This window comes from Monodelphis domestica, chromosome 3 (genome assembly GCF_027887165.1).
Source record: "Monodelphis domestica isolate mMonDom1 chromosome 3, mMonDom1.pri, whole genome shotgun sequence".
Taxonomy (NCBI): domain Eukaryota; kingdom Metazoa; phylum Chordata; class Mammalia; order Didelphimorphia; family Didelphidae; genus Monodelphis; species Monodelphis domestica.
This window is the reverse complement of record NC_077229.1, coordinates 254,600,645-254,622,506: the sequence shown is the minus strand read 5'-3', so window position 1 is coordinate 254,622,506 and position 21,862 is coordinate 254,600,645. Positions and strand designations below refer to the sequence as shown.

The 21,862-nt window shown below is 37.1% G+C and overlaps 1 protein-coding gene across 11 annotated transcripts in view; it reads left to right on the top strand.

The window, feature by feature from the left end:
- LDLRAD4 (low density lipoprotein receptor class A domain containing 4) overlaps nt 1-21,862 on the top strand; it is a 637,530-nt gene that overhangs the window by 230,512 nt on the left and 385,156 nt on the right. For 5 of the 11 annotated variants that reach the window (XM_056820769.1, XM_007487753.3, XM_056820770.1 and 2 more), the window contains one exon: nt 15,408-15,864. The exons of 3 other annotated variants lie outside the window; for them this stretch is intronic. In XM_056820769.1, the coding sequence (XP_056676747.1) occupies nt 15,825-15,864 (40 nt within the window). In that variant the 5' untranslated portion in view covers nt 15,408-15,824. Of the gene's footprint in view, nt 1-2,994; nt 3,057-15,407; nt 15,865-15,896; nt 15,992-21,862 lie in introns of those variants that run through there. 3 more of the 11 variants (XM_056820772.1, XM_056820773.1, XM_056820776.1) reach the window with 2 other exon arrangements.

Below are 21,862 nucleotides of genomic sequence, written 5' to 3'. Positions count from 1 at the left end.
TTACTCCTCTTCTCCATGCTTATTAGTCCCAGGTTTTTGTTCTAGAGTCTACTTCCCATCCCCTTTGATGATTATATCAGTTGTTTTTAACCTTTTAATTAATCTAATATATCTCCCATATAGATCCCTTTTGTCAGAGTAGTCCTTGTGTCAAGAGTCTTTCTTATTCAAATTGCATAGAACAGGGGGAATCAAATATGAAATAAGAACTGAATCTTTTTTATGTCTTAAGAAATTTCCTCAAATTTTCCTCTTGGGTATAGCCAGAAGCCAAGAATAAGCCGTTATTGCCTCATCTTCAGTGGTAGCTTACCACTTTTAACAAAGAGCCTTCCAGGGCCCAAGTTTTTGATTATATTTGTCTCTTTGTGTAGAGAAAGGTATCCTTCACTGATTTATACTTTAAGGTACTAGAACTAAAAATGAACTATAATCAACATTATCTTAGGATAGGCCTAAGGAAAGTTAGGGGAAAGAAATATTCCATCTGTTTCATATCTGGGAGTATCCAAAAATGGGAGTCCCAAAGTCTTGTTGCTCTGGTTGTATGTCCTTCTTTGTTGCTCTCTTTACTTCTCCCTGTGACCCCAGCCCACAGTTGGCTTGCCATTGACTTGAGGAGCCAGTCGGGTCCCAAAGGCCAATGGGACTGTTTAGCCAGAGCTGTCTGCATGTCCCAGCTGACAATGACTAAAATTTGCAGGCTCTCTAGGCTTTCCTTCCCTTCCCTTCCTGTTCCCATGGAAACAGATTGTGGGGAAAACTGGGCATGGTGCTATCTTTACCCTGTTTTTTGGCCATCTGACGCCTGTTTCCATGGGAACAAGAAGGGTAGGGAATGGAAGTGGAATAACTAGAGCACCTTTAAATTTCGATGGTGTGCAGCTTCCAAACTCTAAAACTTCTTGTGCCAAAATCCATGCAAAGACAGGGGAACCTTGAAGACCCTAAAGGTCTAATGACATGACTAATGGGATATGGGGTCATCTTGTAGAGGTAATGAGAGGAGGGAAACACCTTTTAAAACTGTTTTCAAGGTAACAGAGAATTGTTTTCCTTCCAAGATTTTATTTTCAAATGATGGTACAAGCTATTTTAGTAGGTCTATCTAGCTATTATTTGCTTAAATATACATAAAGGCATGTTTTTGTTTATGAAAGTGTAGTGACAGAAGTAATTTATCCAAAGTAGGGAAGCCCTATAGTATCAAATGGATGTCTGAATTTCAGTTAGGAGAGTGTTGGCCTATGACATTATAGAGTAAAGGGAATGTAATTTGTAGATGACCTGTTTAAATGATAAATGAGCAGTTTTTATAAAGGCTAATAATTTAATGTGTTCAGAAATGGATTGTCCTTTGCTCAAATATTAAAACCCTCAAATGACTCTGTGGTCCATTTGCATTTGGATATTCTCCTTCCACGCCTGTCCACCTTATGTGCCCCCATGGTGCCCATTCACTCTGCCAGAGGCCTTCCTCACTTTCTCCTAACATTCCAAAGATATCAGTGGAGCATTTTGCCTGTCGCTTGTTATTCCTTGCCCTGGTTATCTTACCAGGCCATTTTTTCCTAGCATACCTTTTAATATGGTACCTGGCATACTGAAGGTACTTAGCGAATGTTTGTTGACTTGACTCCCTAATGATATCTTTTACTTCCATTTTTTAAAAAAACCTTTACCTTCCATCTTAGAATCAATACTGTGCATTGGTTCTAAGGCAGAAGAATGGTAAGGGCTAGGTGATGGGAGTTAATTGACTTGCCCAGCATCATACAGCTAGGAAGTGTCTGAAGTCATATTTGAACTGAGAACTACCCATCTCTAAATCTACCAAGCCACCCCACTGCCTCAACTCCCATTTTTCTTAAAAGCTCCTCATTGGCCCTTAGTGACATCCTCCTCATTCCATGAACCTCTCCATTGTTAGTCAGTAAACATTTATTAAGTACCTTCTATGTGCCAGGTACTATGCTAAGCACTGGGAGTGGAAAAAGAAGCAAAAGACAGTCCTTGCCCTCAAGGAGTTGATAATCTAATGGGGATTGTGGGTTTGAGTCCCATCTGGAGTGCCATCTATATTATAAGAGGATTAAGACTTTCAGTATTGAGAGGGAGAAAGAGAGGAGAACCTCCTTCTCAAAGCGGGGTTTGGGAAGACACCTAATATTTAGGGTTGGCTCAGAGAGAGGAGAGGGAGTTTGAAGATTTTCCCTCTTCTGCCTTCCCTCCTTAGCTAAAGCTGCTCTCTCTAATTTGCTTTTGTCCCTCTTGTCCCCCCATCCACTACTCAAGACCAAAGGGTCTCCCCTTGATCTGTTCACTCACACTCATCTTGGGGAACAGATAACTTTTAATGTCAACTCAATCAGGTAATACAAAAGGAATAATGGGAAGGGAAGAATGGGAAATGAATGTGGGAAAAAGGGGTCCCTGGCTCTATCTAAACCCTTTCCCTTCCTCCTCGAGTTTTGGGGGAATTCAGGCCTTGGCAGTCTAAGCCCCCTGAGATAAAGTCAGGTTGACTGACCCCTAGGCAACAGGAGCTGAGGTGAAGTCTGCTCAGGTTTCTCTTCAGAAAATCCCTTCAATTGGGAAGTGTTGGAGGAAAGATTTCCAGTCACCAGCAGGAAAAGTGGGTAACCCTCAGGAGAAAGTCTTTTTCTACCTTCTGTCTTCAGCTTCTCAAGACTGGGAGAAATCAACTCCTCTACCAGTCAGAGTCTTCTCCTCCTCAAGATTTCAATCCCTTGGGGTCCCTCCCCTGTCTCGGTGATCAATTTCACACATTCTTCAGTCAGGCACTTTTTCTTTAGTGCCAGCCTCTGTCACATCTAATGGGGAAGACAACGGGCAAACTAATATGTACAAACAAGCTATATGTAGGATAAATAGGAAATACGGTGAGCAAAGGCACTAGAAATAAGAGGAATTGGGAAATTGACTTTTAACTGAGCAGAGATTATTGTTTCTTGTCTCTTTGGAATCTAAAAGGTGGATCATTGTTTCCAAAAGAAACCTGGGATTCATCAAAGGAACTTTTCATTTTCCTAAAGGTAATCTAAGATGCTTTCTTCCTTCTGCTTAATGGTGGGCTCCACCACTATCTATTTATACTATGCTGCCTGCCCCTGATAAACATATTGATTTGATAGTCAAGTGGTACAAGTTGTCTTTCCCACTCTATGGCATGAACTGGAAGAGAAATAAAAAAAAAACAAAAACCCAAGCTTTATCCACTTGGCCTTTTTTTTTCTTTTTAGTGTCTATAGTCTTTTCCAGGAGACTCTTTAAGATACTAAGGCTTTCTGGAATTATCACCATGTGGTCCACAAACAGGGTCTACTGAGGACATCATCATTTATAGGGTGTTTCTTTTCCAGTTTTGATTCTGAAGTGGATCTCTTTCAACACAATGGTGAAAACCACCGGCTAGAAGGCCTTTTAGCTCAGGGCACATAGTACGTACTTAACAAATATGTATTGATAAAGTTTCCCTTTTTATTTTTATGTTTTAGGATTACATTTTTGAGATGAGCAAATGCTGGATGGAATTTATTAGGATTCATCAACATTATCCATCTTCCTTTTGATCTTCCTTATAAAAATAGCATCTTCCTCTGAATTTTTGCTGATTTCACTTGCTTATCACCAGATTTCAGTTACTTTTGGGTGTTTGATCTTGGTTCAGTTCCATTATTTGCTGTTAGCTCTAGAAGCTGGTGAACATTTATTGAGTATTCACTTGGTAGAGGGCAGAGGTTCTTAAATTGGGGTCTATGAACTTGTGTTTTTTAAAAAAATATTTTGATAGGCTACATGGATGGAGAGAACTTAATAGGATGAATAGGTTATTAGGACATTGTATAAAAAGCCCTGAAGAATCAGGAGTTCTGCCCATAGAGAAATTAAGTCCTCATGTGAGAAGTTTTCATCTCCCTCTTCCTTTTGAGAAGATGTTTTCTCAAGCTGAAACCATGGGCAGTTTACTAAGATTCTCAGTGTAGTTTAAAAAAAAATTATTTGTGGTTACCTTTTATTTTAATGAAAGGAAAATAAATAATATTTTAAAAATATTTTGATAAATATTTTAATTAATTGATTCAATTTGTAATTCTATATATTTTGTTTTATCCATTTAAGAATGTTATTCTGCAAAGAGGTTCATTGGTTTTACCAAATTGCCAAAGAAGTGTATCAATTACACAAAAGAACCCCTGATCTAGAGCATTCTACAAAATATTGTGGTGATTTGTGATGTGTCCCCCTTAATATAGCTTAGCCCATGGACATTTGTTTCTGTGTTTGGTTTCCTTCAGGATGTCTATTCTGTGGTGGAATTGGTGGGTCACAGGATATGGACAGTTTATTCACTTTTCTTATGTGATTACCAATTGGAATCCAGAATGACAGAATCACTTTGGAACTCCACAAAAAAGAAAGGTTCATCAGAATTTGTCTCTCACAATTCCTCTAATATAAACTGTTTCCATCTTTTTTTTTGTTTTTGTGTGGTGTAATATGAAACCTCACTTATTTTAATTTGCATTTTTGACTTCATGATTTTGAGCATATTTTTATTTGGTTACATATTATTTGAAGTTCTTTTAAAAACTATTAATGCCCTTTGGCTTATCCCTTAGGGAGCCACTCTTCATGTTATATGTTTGTGTCAATTTCCCTTTTATTTTAGATATCAGACATTTCTCAGTAATATTTGGTGCAACTATTTTTCCTACTTTACCACTGCTTTTCTAATTCTGTCTTCATTGATTTTATTTAGTAGAATTTTTTAAGATAGAAGTTGTCAAAATTGTCTATTTGTCTTTTATGGTCTCTTCTATTCCTCGTTTGGCTAGGAATTCTCCCCACTAGACCTAGATATCAACTCCTTCTAGGATTTCTGTGATAATGTACTCCCTTGGTTTTTTTCTTACTCATTCACTCCTCTCTAACCATTCCTTGACTTCATCTTTTTTTAAAAATTCTTCTTTTTTAGATCGTTAAATCTGAAAGTTCCTTAAGATTCTACCTCAGGCTTACCTATGTTTCTAAACTACTTTGGACCCTTTTAATAATCTCAATCATTCTCACAGCTCTAACTATGTCAATGTGGATAACTCAACTTTTCATCTCTACCTTCAACTTATCCCCAGAAATTCTATCTTGTACTTCTTATCATGTGCTAGATAACTACATCCAGATATGTCACCGATCCCTAAAATAACTGAAATTGAGCTCCCCCCCTACCTTTTAGCCTGTCCTTTCTCCTTCTCTCTTTCTATAAGTAGCACCACCTCCCCATCAGTGACCTCAGTTCAAAACTTTGGGATTATTTTCTCTCTCTCTCTCTCTCTCTCTCTCTCTCTCTCTCTCTCTCTCTCTCTCTCTCTCTCTCTCTCTCTCTCTCTCTCTCTCTCTCTCCACACACACACACACATTTAATCAGTAATCCAGTTCCATAATACCTACTGATGAAAACATTTTTTTATTCAGCCTTTATCTTTAATTCTATTACAACCACCCTAGTTCAGACCTTCATCTCGTGTATCCTTGACTATCCTAATAGCCTCATAATTGGCCATCAGTCTATTCCTCCCTTAATATATTCTCATCACTGCTGAGCGTTTCTTAAAATATATCATCATCTTAATGTCATTCCTCTACTCAAAAACCTGCAACAGCTTCCTAATGTATAATGAGGGGAATAAGTGTCTAATCTTGTCATTTAGACTCTTCAACAATTGGGTCTCCTTTCAAATACCTATCAAGCTGTATTACCCATAGTACCAATGGATTATTTTCTCCCTCACATTTTTGTCCTGACCTCTTCTCTATCTGTGCTTTGGCTCAGACCATTTGCCATGCCTGGAATGGAGTTCCTCACCTCCTACCTTGCAGCTTTTCTCTATTGATGTCCCTGTCCTTCCCTTCCTTTCACAATTCATATGTCACTTCTGGGAAAACTTTCCAGTCCTTGTCCCTCCCTCCTTCCTCCCCTTGAAAGTCATGCCTATATATTTAAGTGATTTCATGACCCTTTTTTTTTGCACTAACCTCTCTTTCCACTGTATCATTGTTATACATTGACTTTCTCGTTATTATATTGTAAGCTCTATGAGAGCAGGACCCGTGTCTTACTTATCTTTGTATCCCATATACCTAGGATGGTGCTTGATATGTAGGTGCTTAATAAATTGTTATAGAAAGTATATTGAGGGAAGAGGGTAGAAATGGCCGTTTTTTTCCTGTTTTCCTTTGCTTCATGCCAAGCCAGAGTTTGTGCTTGTAGTTTCAGTACCCTGAAGTTTCTTGGCTAAATTATGGTCATCTGGTAATTCACACAATGGCAGAAATTTCCCTTTCCTCTCCCCTTTCTACCTGTCTTTTTAATTATTCATCTCTGTGACCCTTTCTTAGAAGATGTATTGTAAAAGCTCTCATAAAGGCTCCCTCTAAGTCTGGAGGTGGGATCGTCAGTGAATACCTATAGATTCTAAGAGAGGAAGAGAAGGGCATGGGTTGGTGCATTGCTGGCTTGGTGTTTCTGCCTCCTCTCCTGCCCTCTTCTCTTCTTTCCTGAGGTCATATTATTGGACAACATAGTACACACCTGACATTGTCCCAGACCTTTTCCTAATTACTGCTGTGTGGTCAGATACTCTATAGTTAAATATGGCAAGGAATGGGACTAAGACACCATGAGTTAAGTTATATTTTCACAAAATACAGCAAATGGCAGCTGAGGCCCAGAAATCTTTTATATGAAATATAATGATGAGCTCAGAAGGTAGATAGATTCATTTATGATAATATAATATATATAGGGAAAAGACATTATTATATATAATATACTTAACATATGTTAGTATAATTAATAACAATATTGCTATAAATATAACAACTAATATCATTGTAGAAAATATATAAAATAATATAATTATAGATAATGTTATATAAATATATAATTATTATAGTATAATAAAATAATAATTATATATAATGTCCTCTCCCAGTTCTAACACACTATTCCAAATGAAACCCATGTCTCCAGCTGCTGATGCAAAACCACCACCATTCAGCAAACCCAAAGGGTCTGCTCCTATTAGTGGAAAAGATTTATTCCCATTACATTTGTTTCTGGAGATGGCCACTGTGGCATTACAGGGGTCATGGGAGCTCAGTCTCTGGCGTTGTTGCCTGGGGTGGGTGTCCTGCTGGTACACACTGTACCTGAAGGTAGTTCCTTTCAACACTCAATAACACGGCTTTGGCTTGACTGTGGGCAGTTCAGCACAGGCATGAGGCGTGTGTTGCCAAGGCAGCAGAAATTGGTCTAATAATGAACTTTTTATGCTTGGCTGGAGTTTTAAAAAATATACAGGGCCTGGATTTGTGGAGTACCATTAGTTAAATACTAGGGAGCCTTTACCCTAAATTCCTCACCCTCTCGAACAGCTGCTCTTCATGACACATGCATTTTCAGAGCGCTGACTGATCCAGCCTTCCAGGAAGATGTGAAACCCTATCGGTGTTTCCTTAATATATGTGGAGTCAGGGATTGCTCATTAAACTTCTTGGTGTGCTTGGGCCTCTCACAGAGGCAGAGATCTCAATTGTGTGTCACTGCACTACCTAGAGCTCGTTTCTGAGGATCTCGGACTGCACCAATGCTAGCCCTCTCCTGGGACATCGGCTCTCTCTGTGGCCCTCAGAGTTACGTCCTGAAGACATCTGTCAGAATGGGCATCTTGTGGAACCTGAGCAATCAGATGAAGCCCTTCCACAAAAGGGAGCTGATTGACCAGGCTGAGCTCCATGCCCCATCCAGATCTGTTTTGTGGATAAAGGTTGGTGGCAGAATTCTACAGGGCATTCTTTGCAAGCTTGCTCTATCCTTGACTTTTATAGCTCTTACAGGAAGGAGAGTGTGTTGTTTTGGGGAGCGTGTGTGTTTGGGGAACTCTTGAAGTCGTGAAGAATTGTCCCTCTAGCCCCTAAGGGGTCAAAGAGGCTTACCTGAAGCCAGTCTGGGCTCCCAGTCTCTGTCTCTTTTTATTCTTTCTCCTACCCTGGATCAAATCAGTCTAGAGAAGTCAGAAGAGAAGCTGAGGCAACTATGAGATAAAGTTGAGTCAGGAAGATTGGAAGTCAAATGTAATCTCAGAAACTTACTAACTGTGTGACTGTGAGCAAAGCGTTGGATTTCTGTTTGCTTCAGTTTCCCCATCTTTAAAATGGGGACAATAACAGCACCTCCCTCCCAGGGTTGTTGTGAAGATAAAATGAGATCATTGTAAAGTGCTTAGGCACAGTGCTGGGTACATAATAGGTGCTATATAAATGCTAGCTGTTATTACTATTATTATTCACCTTTTCACTGGAAATAGTTAAGAAAAATGTCTGTGAGGCTTATTTTTCCTTGGACAATGAAAAACTTGACAAGTTGCTTTTTCAAAGTGAAGATTAACAAAACCAAAGTGTTTTCTTTTTTGATAGGTAAATATGAGAAACTATGGTAGAATTCTTTTTCTCAGAATTTGGTAGACTGATGATAGAAAGAAAACTAAAATTCAGGGCTTGGGAAAACAAAGAAAATAACTGTTGTACAGGTGTGTTTAGCTCTCTGTGACTCCATCTGGGGTTTTCTTGGCAAAAATACTGGAGTGGTTTACCATTTCTTCTCCATCTTATTTTACAGATAAGGGAACTGAGGCAAACAGGGTTAAGTGACTTGCCTAGGGTCACATGAGTAGTAAGTGTCTTAGGCCAGATTTGATCTCAGGAAGATGAGACTTTCTGACTCTAGGACCACCATTTTATCTACTGCATCACTCATTGTACTAAGGGCTGAAAGTATACAGGTCATTTATTTCTACAGAGAATATCAGCTTACCTTGTTTAGAAATTTTCTTAACTTCTAAGTGATCAAGAAAGAAACTTCCTAATTTTGTATTAATTTGTATCGAATTTTGTATCCAATTAAAGAGAACTGGGTTCATCAAGTTATGAAGTGGGGCTTTATACCAAGGCCACAGTGTTGACTTTTGTCTCAGCACACTGTATAGGTGTAGAAATGATGGGGAATCTGAAAAATATGCAAGCTTTCTATCACTGAAACAAATTTTAAAAAAGAACTTGACTCTCTAAGAAATGGCTTAATTGCAATTGAGAAGAAATATCTATTATTATCTGAAACAAGTAGAATCACCATTTCTCTAATATTTCCAGGTGAAAACCTGAATGACAAAAAAAATAGATTCTAAGAAGCTATGATGCCTCCTTATTAGCCTGAGAAATTTTTTTTGTCATTTTTCTTCTTGCTATACTTCATACCAAATACCTCCCCCACACATTCTCACTAATTTGTGCATCTTGTTTCCTAGGTCCATTATTATTTTCTAGTTGGCATGGGAGGAATTGTTTTGATTTTTATCTATTGAGAACTTTTTTCCAAGTGAATACAGTAGGAGGGAGACCCACTAAAATATAAAATATTTTAAATTGATGGCACTTTACTGAAAGGTTGATAAATAGACAGAATTGAAAGGCTTTAAGGTATTCTAATAATAATAGCTGACACTTATTTATACTGTGCTTTCTCTTTTTGATAAAACCAGATACATAATTTAATTTATATATTATAATATAGTAATAACTTTATTTAACATATAATATGTGTCACATCTAAAATATATATATTATATGTGATATTAATAACAATTATATGCTATATTAATGCTATTAAATACTATACTAATAACTATATACTATGTTAATATATCACAGTAATATTATACTAATATATTAATATAGTATATAGTTATTACCTCTATTTTTTACTGATACAAATAAGCATTTTGTTTGCAACTAAAACTCTTAAAGAGAGTTGTCTAGGAGCACAGATTGGTTAAGTGTCTTATTCAAGATCATAGAGCCAGTCTGTGAGAAGTGAGACTGGAAGAGTAGTTTTTTATATACCGAGCTCTATTGCCTCTTCAGTGCACAAGGTCACAGACTACAAGGCAAAGCTGAGATTAAAACATATCCCTAACTCTAAATCCAGTGTTCTTTTCATGACACATACTATTTATTCTCCTCTTTAGTCCTGCCCCCAAAAGATTACAGACTACTTAGTACAAGGACCTTATTTACTTATAACCTCATTAGAGTACATTCTGCATCTTCAGGAAGCTCAGAGAATGTTGTTCACTGCCACTTGCAGAGGCCTTCAATGAAGCTGTCAACTCTGTTCGTGGATTTTGGAAGAAACTCATGCAAAAAAGTGTGAAGTTTTTTTCTCAAGGTGACACGGTGATTTCATTGTTAGAGTCAGGAATAGATCCTAGGTTTCCTTTTCCTCACAGCTCTCTCAGAAACTGTTTGTTGTCTCTATCCTAAATGAACCAGGAAGTCTGAACATTTTTCATGCACTTTTTTGAAAAGTGCAAAGCAATTTGTAGGTAAATTGTTCTTTTAAAATAATTTCATGTTTTAACATAGATCCCCAGTTTATCAAGGTGAATCTTTTGGCTTTTTGTCTTCTGTGTCTCCCCTGCACATTTTTGGCATAAGCAGTGACAAGAGGCCATAGACATCATTTTTGAAGACTGCCACAACTCTGATCATTTTCCTTACAACATATAGTCTATCCAATTTCACCACTCAGCCATCTCCTAGGTAACTAGCACTTAGCCAACGAAACAGACTGTCCACAGTGAAAGGAAATAAAAAAAATTAAACTGCAGTGTTTACACTTTTTTTTGAATACTTGATTTGCTTAAAATATTATTTTTGAAGTTAACAGGTTTCCAAAAAGTCTGTTTCACTTCTCTATTGAATTTTGATCTCTTTGCCTACTTTGTAACCCTAATCTTCCCTTGCAAATAGATGTCTGCAGTACAGTCAATGTAAGTTCATGAAAACTGTCATCTGTCAAAGGCTAAATTTTAATTCCCAAGAGATTACAGTAATTTGAGTTTGGCCCAACTCCTCATGAATAAGTGGTAAAGCAGATATGGTTCTGCAACTTCTTTGGTTAGGTTTTGTGGGTGTTCATTTTCTTCCCCTTCTTTTTTTTAAATGCCCCTTCCTGTGGGGGTGTTTTTCCGTTTGATGTGCTTTATTTCCTTAGTAACTGTTGTATTGTTATGGGAGGGACTTAATGTCATTCTCAAGTACAGTCTTGAATCAATTTATTTCCTGGTTAGTCTTTCTCATCTTCCTAGTGAGAACATCTATGTTTATGCATTGACACCTGAGTGATGAGCACTTTGGATTTAGAATAAGGGTGCGTGAGGGTGTGTGTGGCTTTGGAGCATTCTGACCTTGGGTGAGTTTCTCCCTTTTCATCCTTCTCTTCCCTCTTTTTAAATTGGTTTCCCTCAGCTGGGACACTGTAAGGCTCAAGCATTTTGGGATTAATGTTTGGGAAAACCTTTCATTTTCTTTGGTCTAGTAGAAAGCCACTCACTACCTATGTGACTGTAGGTGAGTCACTTATGCCATTGACCCTCAAATTCCTTATCTATTTATGGTTCCTAAGGGCTCTTTAAGCTCTAAATCTGTAAAAAAGCTTATAAATTACTAAAGAGATTTGGGTTCTGATTTCAGCCCCTGCCATTTGCTTTTGATGACCTCAGTATCTCATTGCCAATATTTTCATCTGTAAAACGGAGTTAGATTATATGATCTCTAATGTCTGTGTTTTTCAGAAATATATTACAAAAATGAAGAATCCATTTAAAAAACCCTTACCTTCTGTCTTAGAACTAATACTGAGTATTGGTTACACTGCAGAAGAGTGATAAGAAATGGGCATTGGGGTTAAATGACTTTCCCAGGGTCACAAGGCTAGGAAGTGTCTGAAGCTAGATTTCCCTCATTTGTTTTTTTTTTTAAATAAGACATTCTGAACTCAAAAGTATTAAAAAAAAGTTAAACATTGTTTGTTTATATAATTGGAAAAAATAAAATATCAAAATAAAAATAAAGGATACTGGGAGTCCACATAGGCAATTCAGAAAGCATGGAACCTACTAGAAATAGAATATTTTATTTCTAATATAGTAACCATTCAAGTAAAGTTATTATCTTAACACAATGTGCAGGGAAAATTGTTTCTGAGCTCATAACCTGGGGTAGTAATTAATTTTTAGAGTCTTTCTTGAGCATCTCTTGTATGTACAGCCCTACATTTGCTATAGAATACAATGAAGAAGGACTCTAGGATGTTTATGAGGAAAGAAGATATAAAAAATATATTGAAGGAGATAATAGGGTGCCAACTACTATTATAACTGACTTTTCATTGTTTAGGAAGAACTACCTTTTTAGCTGTTATTCTCACTGAATTTTATTGGTGTCCATCAGAGCTATGTGATTTCCTGGGAGAATAGATTGATGAAAAGATGAGGCAACCATAACTATGGACCTTTTAGAATTTAAATTTTTGGTAGTCTTTCTTATCTCTTCCCATCTTCCCTTTTTTAAATTTTCTGAAGTATGTCTTTTTCTGCTCTATCTTTCTGGGGAAGCTCTTCAGATTAACAGTGGACTAGAAGAAAACAATTTAAGAAGTGAAAAAATTCAAAGTAGTAAAAAGCAATAGAAAATTATTGGAGAAACAACTCAGTTCATGTTAGAACATGTAAAACATATATTATTTTTATGCTGATACAGTTGCAGATTTCCTAATTATTTAGTAGGGCTGATAGGGGTTCTTCTTTAACCCTCATGGCAATTGCTTCTCAAAATTTTGGTAAAGGCAGACTTTTCAGGGTGTGCCAATAGTTTTAATCCGGTGGCATATCTCTTTCATGAAATAAATAACTTCTAGAATCAGAAGGCAGAGAGTCACAGGAAAGGAAACACAGTAATTTTGTTTCCCTCCTACTCCTACCCTTGCCCACCTACAGATTTCCCATGGCCATGTGAGCAACAGGATAGTAACTAGTAAGGATTCTTTAAAAGCACATTAGCACCATAAACAAAACAAAAACAATGCAAAATACCACCCAAACTTGTTTTTCATCTCTCTGACCAGACTGAGAATGGGATTAAATAAAGTACAAGAATTCCTGTAGAAATGAATTGATTCATTTGACAAATATTTATTCAGCTCCTATTATGTAGTTTGATGCAAGAGAAAGAGTGCTAGTTGCGCTGACAGAAGACCTAGTTTCAGGGGGCAGCTGGGTAGCTCAGTGGATTGAGAACCAGGCCTAGAGATGGGAGGTCCTGGGTTCAAATGTGATCTCAGACACTTCCCAGCTGTGTGACCCTGGGCAAGTCACTTGATCCCCATTGCTTAGCCCTTACCACTCTTCTGCCTTGGAACCAATGCACAGTATTTATCCCAAGAGGGAAGGTAAGGTTAAAAAAAAAAAGATGATCTAGTTTCAAATCATCTTGGATCAGATACTGCTTGGATGACTTTAGCCAAGGTCCTTCATCTTCTGGGTTTTAGTTTCCTCTTCTGCAAACTGATTGGGCTAGATGCTTTCTAACCTATGGCTTATAACTTAATTTTTGTTTCTGTAAGTCATATATATATATACGCAAAACTGTGTGCTATGTACTATGGAGACTTCAGAGGAGAGTAATTCATAGTCTGTTCTCTTGTCTAAAAAGGGAAGATTGAGTATTTGTACAATAAATAAAATGTGAGCACAAGGATTTAAGTGTAGTATAAACATAAAGGTTTGGGATTTCAGAGGGAGAAATTGTTTTGGGATGACTGATGGATCAGGGGAGACTTCAAGGAAGAGGTGGTTAGCCCAAAGAGTTAAAGAATAGGGTCATGTTAAAATCTGGGAATTGAATAGGTAACATAAATTAGTTAGGCAAGGTCATTATGGCGAAACTGAAAGTAGAATTTGCTGTTGATATTTTTAACTGTATCTTGATTAAAATAGACTATTCTAAAGATTGAAATAATTTGGGATATGGATATAGGAGATTTCAGAAAGAAATGTTTCCTGTACTCTTAACCAATTTTTTACATATTATATTACATATATATTACATATTATATTACATATATTACATATAAACAGTTGATTTACTAATTTACATTTTTTCATTTATTCATTAGCCATACCACTAATGACTTCTATAATATCTTTAGGTCTGTTAGCTTAGATTTCATTATTGTAGTTACTTGAAAGCAAGTAAGTCACATTACTTTTAAAAATCATTTATACTTTAGCCTTTAGTTAGGAATTGGGCCATTTCCCAAATTAGTTTGCATTAGAGATGTTTAACTTTATATATGGTCTATACTTACTTTAATAAAGCAAAAAGTCATATGTGCCCTTTTGTAAATTGTTCCTTATATAGAATCTCTTATTTGAAGTGAATGTAAAATAAATTACAATTCTTTTTAAAAAAGTTTTCTTTTTCGCCCTCTACTTGGTGAAAAAGAAAAATGTATTTGTGGTTTCTGATTGTTAAAAAATTGACTAAGAGGAAATAATTTTAATGGGAATAAAATTCATTCTTTATGAGTAATAAATAATTTAAATTTAATGTTCTTCATTTATTTTTTAAAAGTCTGACCTTTTAGTCTTCTCACCTTGTTTTTTTTTATTGGCTACTCAGCAAAAGTTATCCTACAAGAGAAATATCTGTAAAGAATTTTTAAAAATGCTTTCATTTTAAAGCATACATAAAGCAATTTGAAAACTAGACTGACTTATCTTCTTGATTCTTCACTTAAAATGTGTTTGTGTTTGTGTGTGTGTGTGTGTGTGAAAGAGAAAGAGAGAGAGAGAGAGAGAGAGAGAGAGAGAGAGAGAGAGAGAGAGAGAGAGAGATAATGAGAATGAGAATATAGAGTCTGAGGAATCATTGCAAGAGAGCTCTGGTTTCATATAAACACTGATTTCATTGGATTTGTTCCCAGAGTCTTATTGAACTATAGGAGAAAGGAAGTATAGATCTCATTCTGTCTGTTCTCTTCTTACTTTCAGTAACTTTAAGAAATATTTCCATTATTTAAAAATTAATTCTGATATAACTCAAAGACATAAAAACACTGTGTTAATTTTGAAATTGTATATTTACTATACTCTGTTTACCCTTTGTTCCTCAATTGAAATTTAGAGAATTTGCTTGTGCCTAGGAATATGAATGAAACCCTGAGCTCCTTCTCTCCACATTTCAGAGGCACTCAGAAAAATTTACCACATTGCTTTCATTGTGTATAGTCAATTCATAAAAATGTCTTTTGGTAGTTTGGAGGGTTTTTTGGGCCCTTTGAATCATTTACTGTCTGTATAGGTCATCAGGAAACATAATCTCTCTCTCTCTCTCTCTCTCTCTCTCTCTCTCTCTCTCTCTCTCTCTCTCTCTCTCTCTCTCTCTCTCTCTCTCTCTCTCTCTCTCTCTCTTTTAAAATTCCTCAGTGAGGGTGCCTGAGGGAAAAGACAAGAGAGGACGAGGCAGAAATTAATTGAACATCCCAAGTGACTGATACCCCCGGAAAGGATGCTGGCTACCGGATTCATTAGAACTACATTTTAGAAAGGGAAACAATCTCAGCAGGACAACTTCCGTGGCTTCCAGATTCACCATGGCCTCGATTCTCTGGCTGGACGGCTGAAGTCACTGTGTCCAATACTTGCTCTTTGTCTTTGGGCTGACTCCTGGTACCATCTGCTCACAGGATCTGGTGGGAATCATATGCTACCAAAAGTTGGAATCTGGAGAGAGATGGACTCTGACAAGCTAAAATGGAAGTAACTTGACAGCTTCAATCCCTACAGTTGACTCTTGTAAGGACAAGTTAAGAGTGGGAGCACAAACGTGTCTGGGATAGCAGTATGCAGGAAGCTGGTTTTCAGGCCACAAACGCTTTAACAGGTGAGGTTCCCGGACAATGAGTAAGTTGCAAGTTTTGGTGAACTTTTGGTTAAGTACAACTGAAATAGCACAAAAATGACTGTCCCGGCACGCATTTGGATCCAGGAACTTTAGGAGATATGTGAAGGTGAGATGTATAAGCAAATAGGGTGACATTTTTTCCCCACAAAAGTGATACTATACTTTTGTTGTTCTTCCCCCCCTCCCCTGACAGCTTGAGGAAGGGCCCTTCATTTTATAATTCTGTATAAAATATTCTGAAGTACATATTGCAGAAATGTGCTTCCCCATTCTGTATAAGGAATATATTTTCAGAAAAAGACAGAGTCAGGATTTGGGTGGATATTTTCCTTCAGAGAGCAAAATCTCCCTTCCCCCAAATTAATTGCTGGCAAGTAATATTTCCTTCTCATCTTTTTTATCCTTAGTTTATTTCCTTAGTTTTATTAGTGAGTAAATGGGGGGAAATTGGCCACTCCAGCCTTTCATTTATAATCATTCTTGTATAAATGAGATCATTGTTAAACTGCACATCACAATTTTATTTTAATTCAGCCCACTTTAATTCTACCCTGGATACCAGTTTTCACATTTTGTAATTACCATTTGTTCTGTCCAGTGCCCAGAGCAATGGACTGAGAGACACAGGAGCTTTTGAATTCAGACCCTGGCTTGGTTTCTGGTTCCCTGAATATCTCAGAAATGTTGCTTAATTATTCTCATTTCTAACCCCTCATTTATTGATGCATCCCAGAGAGATCTGAAGTGAAGAAGTGCTAATATAATAATAGTAAGAAATAAAAAATAAAAAGAAAAGTTTTGGTTCCAGTAGTAATGAAGTTTGGGGGTGATTGATTCAGTGAGATACCTACCCCTTGTAATATTGACAATAAGTTCTGAAGTGTCCTAGATACCAGCCTTGATATTTTGTTCAGGGCTGAAACTTAGCTTGTTCCTGAACCTCTTACTAGGTGGAGGGTTATAGAGTTTAAATTCTAAGGGACCTATTCCAAAATGAAGATTGGTTTTTTAAATTATTTTTTTTATTTGGTCAATTTCAAACATTATTCTTTGGTTATAAAAATTATATTCTATTCCTCCCTCCCCTCCTCCCCGCCCTTCCCATAGCCAGTGTGCAATTCCACTGGGTATTACATGTTTCCTTGATCAGTACCTATTTCCATGTTGTTGATGTTTGCACTAGGATGCTCATTTAGAATCTATATCCCAAATCATATCCCCTCGATCCATGTAATCAAGAAGTTGTTTTTCTTTGGTGTTTTTACTCCCACAGTTTTTCCTCTGAATGTGGATAGTGTTTTTTTCTCATAGATCCCTCTAGGTTGTTCAGGATCACTGCATTGCCACTAATGGAGAAGTCCATTATGTTCGATTGTACCACAGTGTATCAGTCTCTGTGTACAACGTTCTCCTGGTTCTGCTCCTCTCGCTCTGCATCAATTCCTGGAGGCTGTTCCAATCCCCATGGAATTCCTCCACTTTATTATTCCTTTGAGCACAATAGTATTCCATTACCAAAAGATACCAAAATTTGTTCAGTCATTCTCCAATCGAAGGGCATCCCCTCATTTTCCAATTTTTTGCCACCACAAAGAGCACAGCTATGGATATTCTTGTACAAGTCTTTTTTCCTTATTATCTCTTTGGGGTACAAACCCAGCAGTGCTATAGCTGGATCAAAGGGCAGACATTCTTTTATCGCCCTTTGGGCATAGTTCCAAATTGCCCTCCAGAATGGTTGGATCAATTCACAACTCCACCAGCAATGCTTTAGTGTCCCAACTTTGCTACATCCCCTCCAACATTTATTACTTTCCTTTGCTGTCATGTTAGTCAATCTGCTAGGTGTGAGGTGGTGCTTCAGAGTTGTTTTGATTTGCATCTCTCTGATTATCAGAGATTTAGAACACTTCTTCATGTGCTTATTAATAGTTTTGATTTCTTTGACTGAAAATTGCCTATTCATGTCCCTTGCCCATTTATCAATTGGAGAATGGCTTGATTTTTTGTACAATTGATTTAGCTCTTTGTAAATTTGAGTAATTAGATCTGTCAGAGGTTTTTGTTATGAAGATTGTTTCCTAATTTGTTACTTCCCTTCTAATTTTGGTTACATTGGTTTTGTTTGTATAAAATCTTTTTAATTTGGTGTAATCAAAATTATTTATTTTACATTTTGTGACTTTTTCTAAGTCTTGTTTGGTTTTAAAATCTTTCCCTTCCCAAAGGTCTGACATGTATACTATTCTGTGTTCACATAATTTACTTTTAGTTTCCTTCTTTATGTTCAAGTCATTCACCCATTCTGAGTTTATCTTGGTGTAGGGTGTGAGGTGTTGATCTAAACCTAATCTCTCCCACATCGTTTTCCAATTTTCCCAGCAGTTTTTATCAAAAAGTGGATTTTTGTCCCCAAAGCTGGGATCTTTGGGCTTGTCATAGACTGTCTTGCTGAGGTCACTTACCCCAAGTCTATTCCACTGATCCTCCTTCTGTCTCTTAGCCAGTACCAAATTGTTTTGATGACCACTGCTTTATAGTATAATTTGAGATCTGGTACTGCAAGGCCACCTTCCTTTGCATTTTTTTTTTCATTATTTCCCTGGATATCCTTGATCTTTTGTTCTTCCAAATGAACTTTGTTATGTTTTTTTCTAATTCAGTAAAAAGTTTTTTGGTAGTTCGATAGGTGTGGCACTAAATAAGTAAATAAGTTTGGGTAGGATGGTCATTTTTATTATGTTAGCTTGTCCTACGGATGAACAGTTAATGTTTTTTCCAATTGTTTAGATTGAAGATTGTTTTTTAAGGGATGCCAGGAAATTGGGCTTCTTCAGAAGTCCCTGAGAAGTCTCCATGTTGAGTTCTTTCACCTCTTAATGATCCACTTCAGTTGACCCATTCAGTCAATTAATCAAACATTTAGTTAGGACTACTATGTGCCAGGCAGTGTGCGAGGTGCTGGGGATTCAGAAAGAGGCAAAAAACAACCTGCATTCAATGAGTTCCCATTTTAATTGGGGAAGACAGCACATGTAGGTTTTGTAAAATATCAGCTTTTTCTCTAAGAAAAAGAAATTCAGTTCTAGGATGTGCATTTAACCGCTCAGTGTCACAAATGTTATTAAGAGTTTAAGTTCACGTTTGTTTAATTTGAATCTGATGCTAATGATGATTGGAAGTTTATATAGCCATGGCTCCCATCCTAAGGAACTTCAAGTCTAATGAAAGCTATGACACATGCACTGATAATTACAATATAAAAATAATAAATCAATGAGGTGCAAAGTGTAATATATGGTCAGTCAGGAGGGTCACACCCACCTATACTGGGGAACTGGAAATAGGGAAAGAAAGAGTTGAAAGAATGAGAGGAGAAAGGCATGGATTATCCCCTTGCTTCCCTTTGGGAATGGTAACCTGGTTAGGTCTTCTTGAGGGACTGAATATGTCTCCTCAGAGAATGGGTCTGGAAAGTGGAGGTTATAGTTTATAGCCAAAGCTTTGGTGAAGTGATTCACTGATTCTCTTCTTGACCTCAGCTATTATAGAGAGGCAGGACAGACTTTCCTGCCTCTTAAATTCTTCCAATATCCGGACTGCTACTTCTTCCCTTTAAGACCTGGGTTTACTCCTCAACCCAAGAGAGAAGATTACTCTTTGGATATAACTGTTGGTTCCCCAGGATTTTGAGTTAATCCTCCTCTTTGGGGAGAGGTGTAGTTCTCCCCAAGTCTTCAGTCCACTTCTTTTGTGTCAGAAAGTGGATAGACCTGATCTAAATAGTAACACTTTTAATTGGGATCACTCAGGGAAGGGTGGAATGAAGGTAGTGGGTGAGGAGAGTGGGTAGCAGGAATCCCTATTTACTGGCAGACTGACCCCCCAAATCTCTTGGGTCTAGGCTTTAGGCTTTGACCCTTTTCTGGTCAGCTGCTGGGTTTGACCTTACTCATGAGCTAATCTGGTTAGGATGATGGGGTTCAGGACAAATTGGAGATAGAGAGGTGGAGAATAATTCTTGGAGGATTCCCAAGAAATCCTTGGATTTCCTCACTACATGGCTTCTTTCAAAGTCCAGTCTACAATATTTGAGCTGAATAAGAGATTCAGGGGTTTACTAGGAATCAGTTGATGTCCAGGGGGACCCCCAGTCTAAGAGATCATCTGGAGGAGTGGGGTTGAGCTGGCAGTTCCTACAGATTCTGTTCTCTCCTTGGAATCTTGGTTTTTTTCCCTTTCTGCCCCTCCTCAGTGTGGGCTGCTTTTTGCTCCACTGGATCCAATTTCTTTCTTTTGCATTTTCCTCTCTTACAAAAGCCAGATATTATGGGTGTGTGTGTGTGTACATTTACTGAGTAGGAGGGATCAGAAAAGTCTTCATAGGAGAAAGAAGCAGTTGAGTTGAGTTTTATAGGGGGAATAATAGTTCAGGGCAGGAAGAACAGGAAATAATGTAAGGTAAGTCACAATGACGGGAAAGCTCAAGGAATAGTTGTTCATCCCTCATTTTTGAAGAGGACAATATCCTCTTGTGGTGATATCTTGACTTGTGCATGAATTGTATTTAAGGGAGGGAGAGTTTCACAGAGTCTTCAGCCTTATTCTTCTATTTTGTGTACTAAATGCTTCCATTTTCTGTGACCCAATGATAGAGTCAGCTGCTTATAAGTGTTTCTGCATTCCAGTTTTTCATGACAGTCTTTTCAAAAAGCTCTTATTTCCTTTGGGTCTAAGTCTCCTTTATGCTTTCTTTTTACCCACATTTCTCTAAAGTCTCTAAATGTTTTTACAACTCTTCTCTCATTCCAAACCTAGTATCATCAAGCTCAACAAGATGCTTTGGAACTCACATCTACATGTGCAGTTCTCAGTTGTCTTCCTCAACAAACATTAGCACAAATAATAGCAGATCTAAAATACAATTACATTTTTATTACATTAGCCCCAGATAGATTGGGGTTACTTTCAAGCCATATGTGATCTGGTAGGTATGAGAGTGGTTTATTTTCTATGATTTTTTAATGTCATGGATATTGAAACTATTACTTGCTTTATTTTCTTTCAGCTACTATGCCTTATACATAGTAGGCATATTAAACATTTGTTGAATGTTTAATTGAGAGCTGTATCTTATACTTGGCTTTCCAAATCTCTTTGTCATTTCTGAAGATTGCATGATATTAGTTTTTAGTGAATTTTTGAAGAAAGGGGGTAACCAGATTAATTTATTGAACAAAAGTAATAATATTGACTGATAATGACATATATAAAAAGCCACTTTCCAGACCCACTCTCTGAGGAGACATATTCACTCCCTCAAGAAGACCTAGCCGGGTTACCTTTCCCAAAGGGAAGTGAGGGGAAAATCCATCCCTTTCTCCTCTCATTCTCTCAAGATAATGACATATGAGGGGAAGGAGAAAGGAGAAAGAGGTAAGAAAAGAGAGGGAGAAAGATTGAGACAGAGACAGAGACAGAGAGACAGAGATACAAGAGAGAGACTAAACGTGCTATATTTACTGTAAGCCTATAAATAAGCACATACATTTATATCATCTCACTAAAAAAAGTATTTTAGATTCTAGCTATCTTATAAGAAAATGGTCAGGTTACTGCCTGTCTCAGAGAGGGGAGGACAGAAAGGAGAGAGCGAATTTAGATCACAAAATGTCAGAAAACAAATGATAAAAATTATTTTACATGTGAGAAAAATAAAATATTACTGGGGGAAAGAAAAGAAAATAGCTGGGAAGGAAAATAAAGGAAAACCAATTCTTTCAAGTTGGCTAAAATTGTTCAATTTGGGTGGGTGTCCTTTTATTAGGGATGATATTCCCCCCCTTTTTACCTTTTCTTCTTTCTTTTCTCTGTCTACTTAGCTTTTAAAAGTTATTTATTTTATAAGGTGAAAATTCTGACCATCTCCCTATATCAAGCACCTATGTGATGGCACCTGGTTGAAATTTTACCAGGA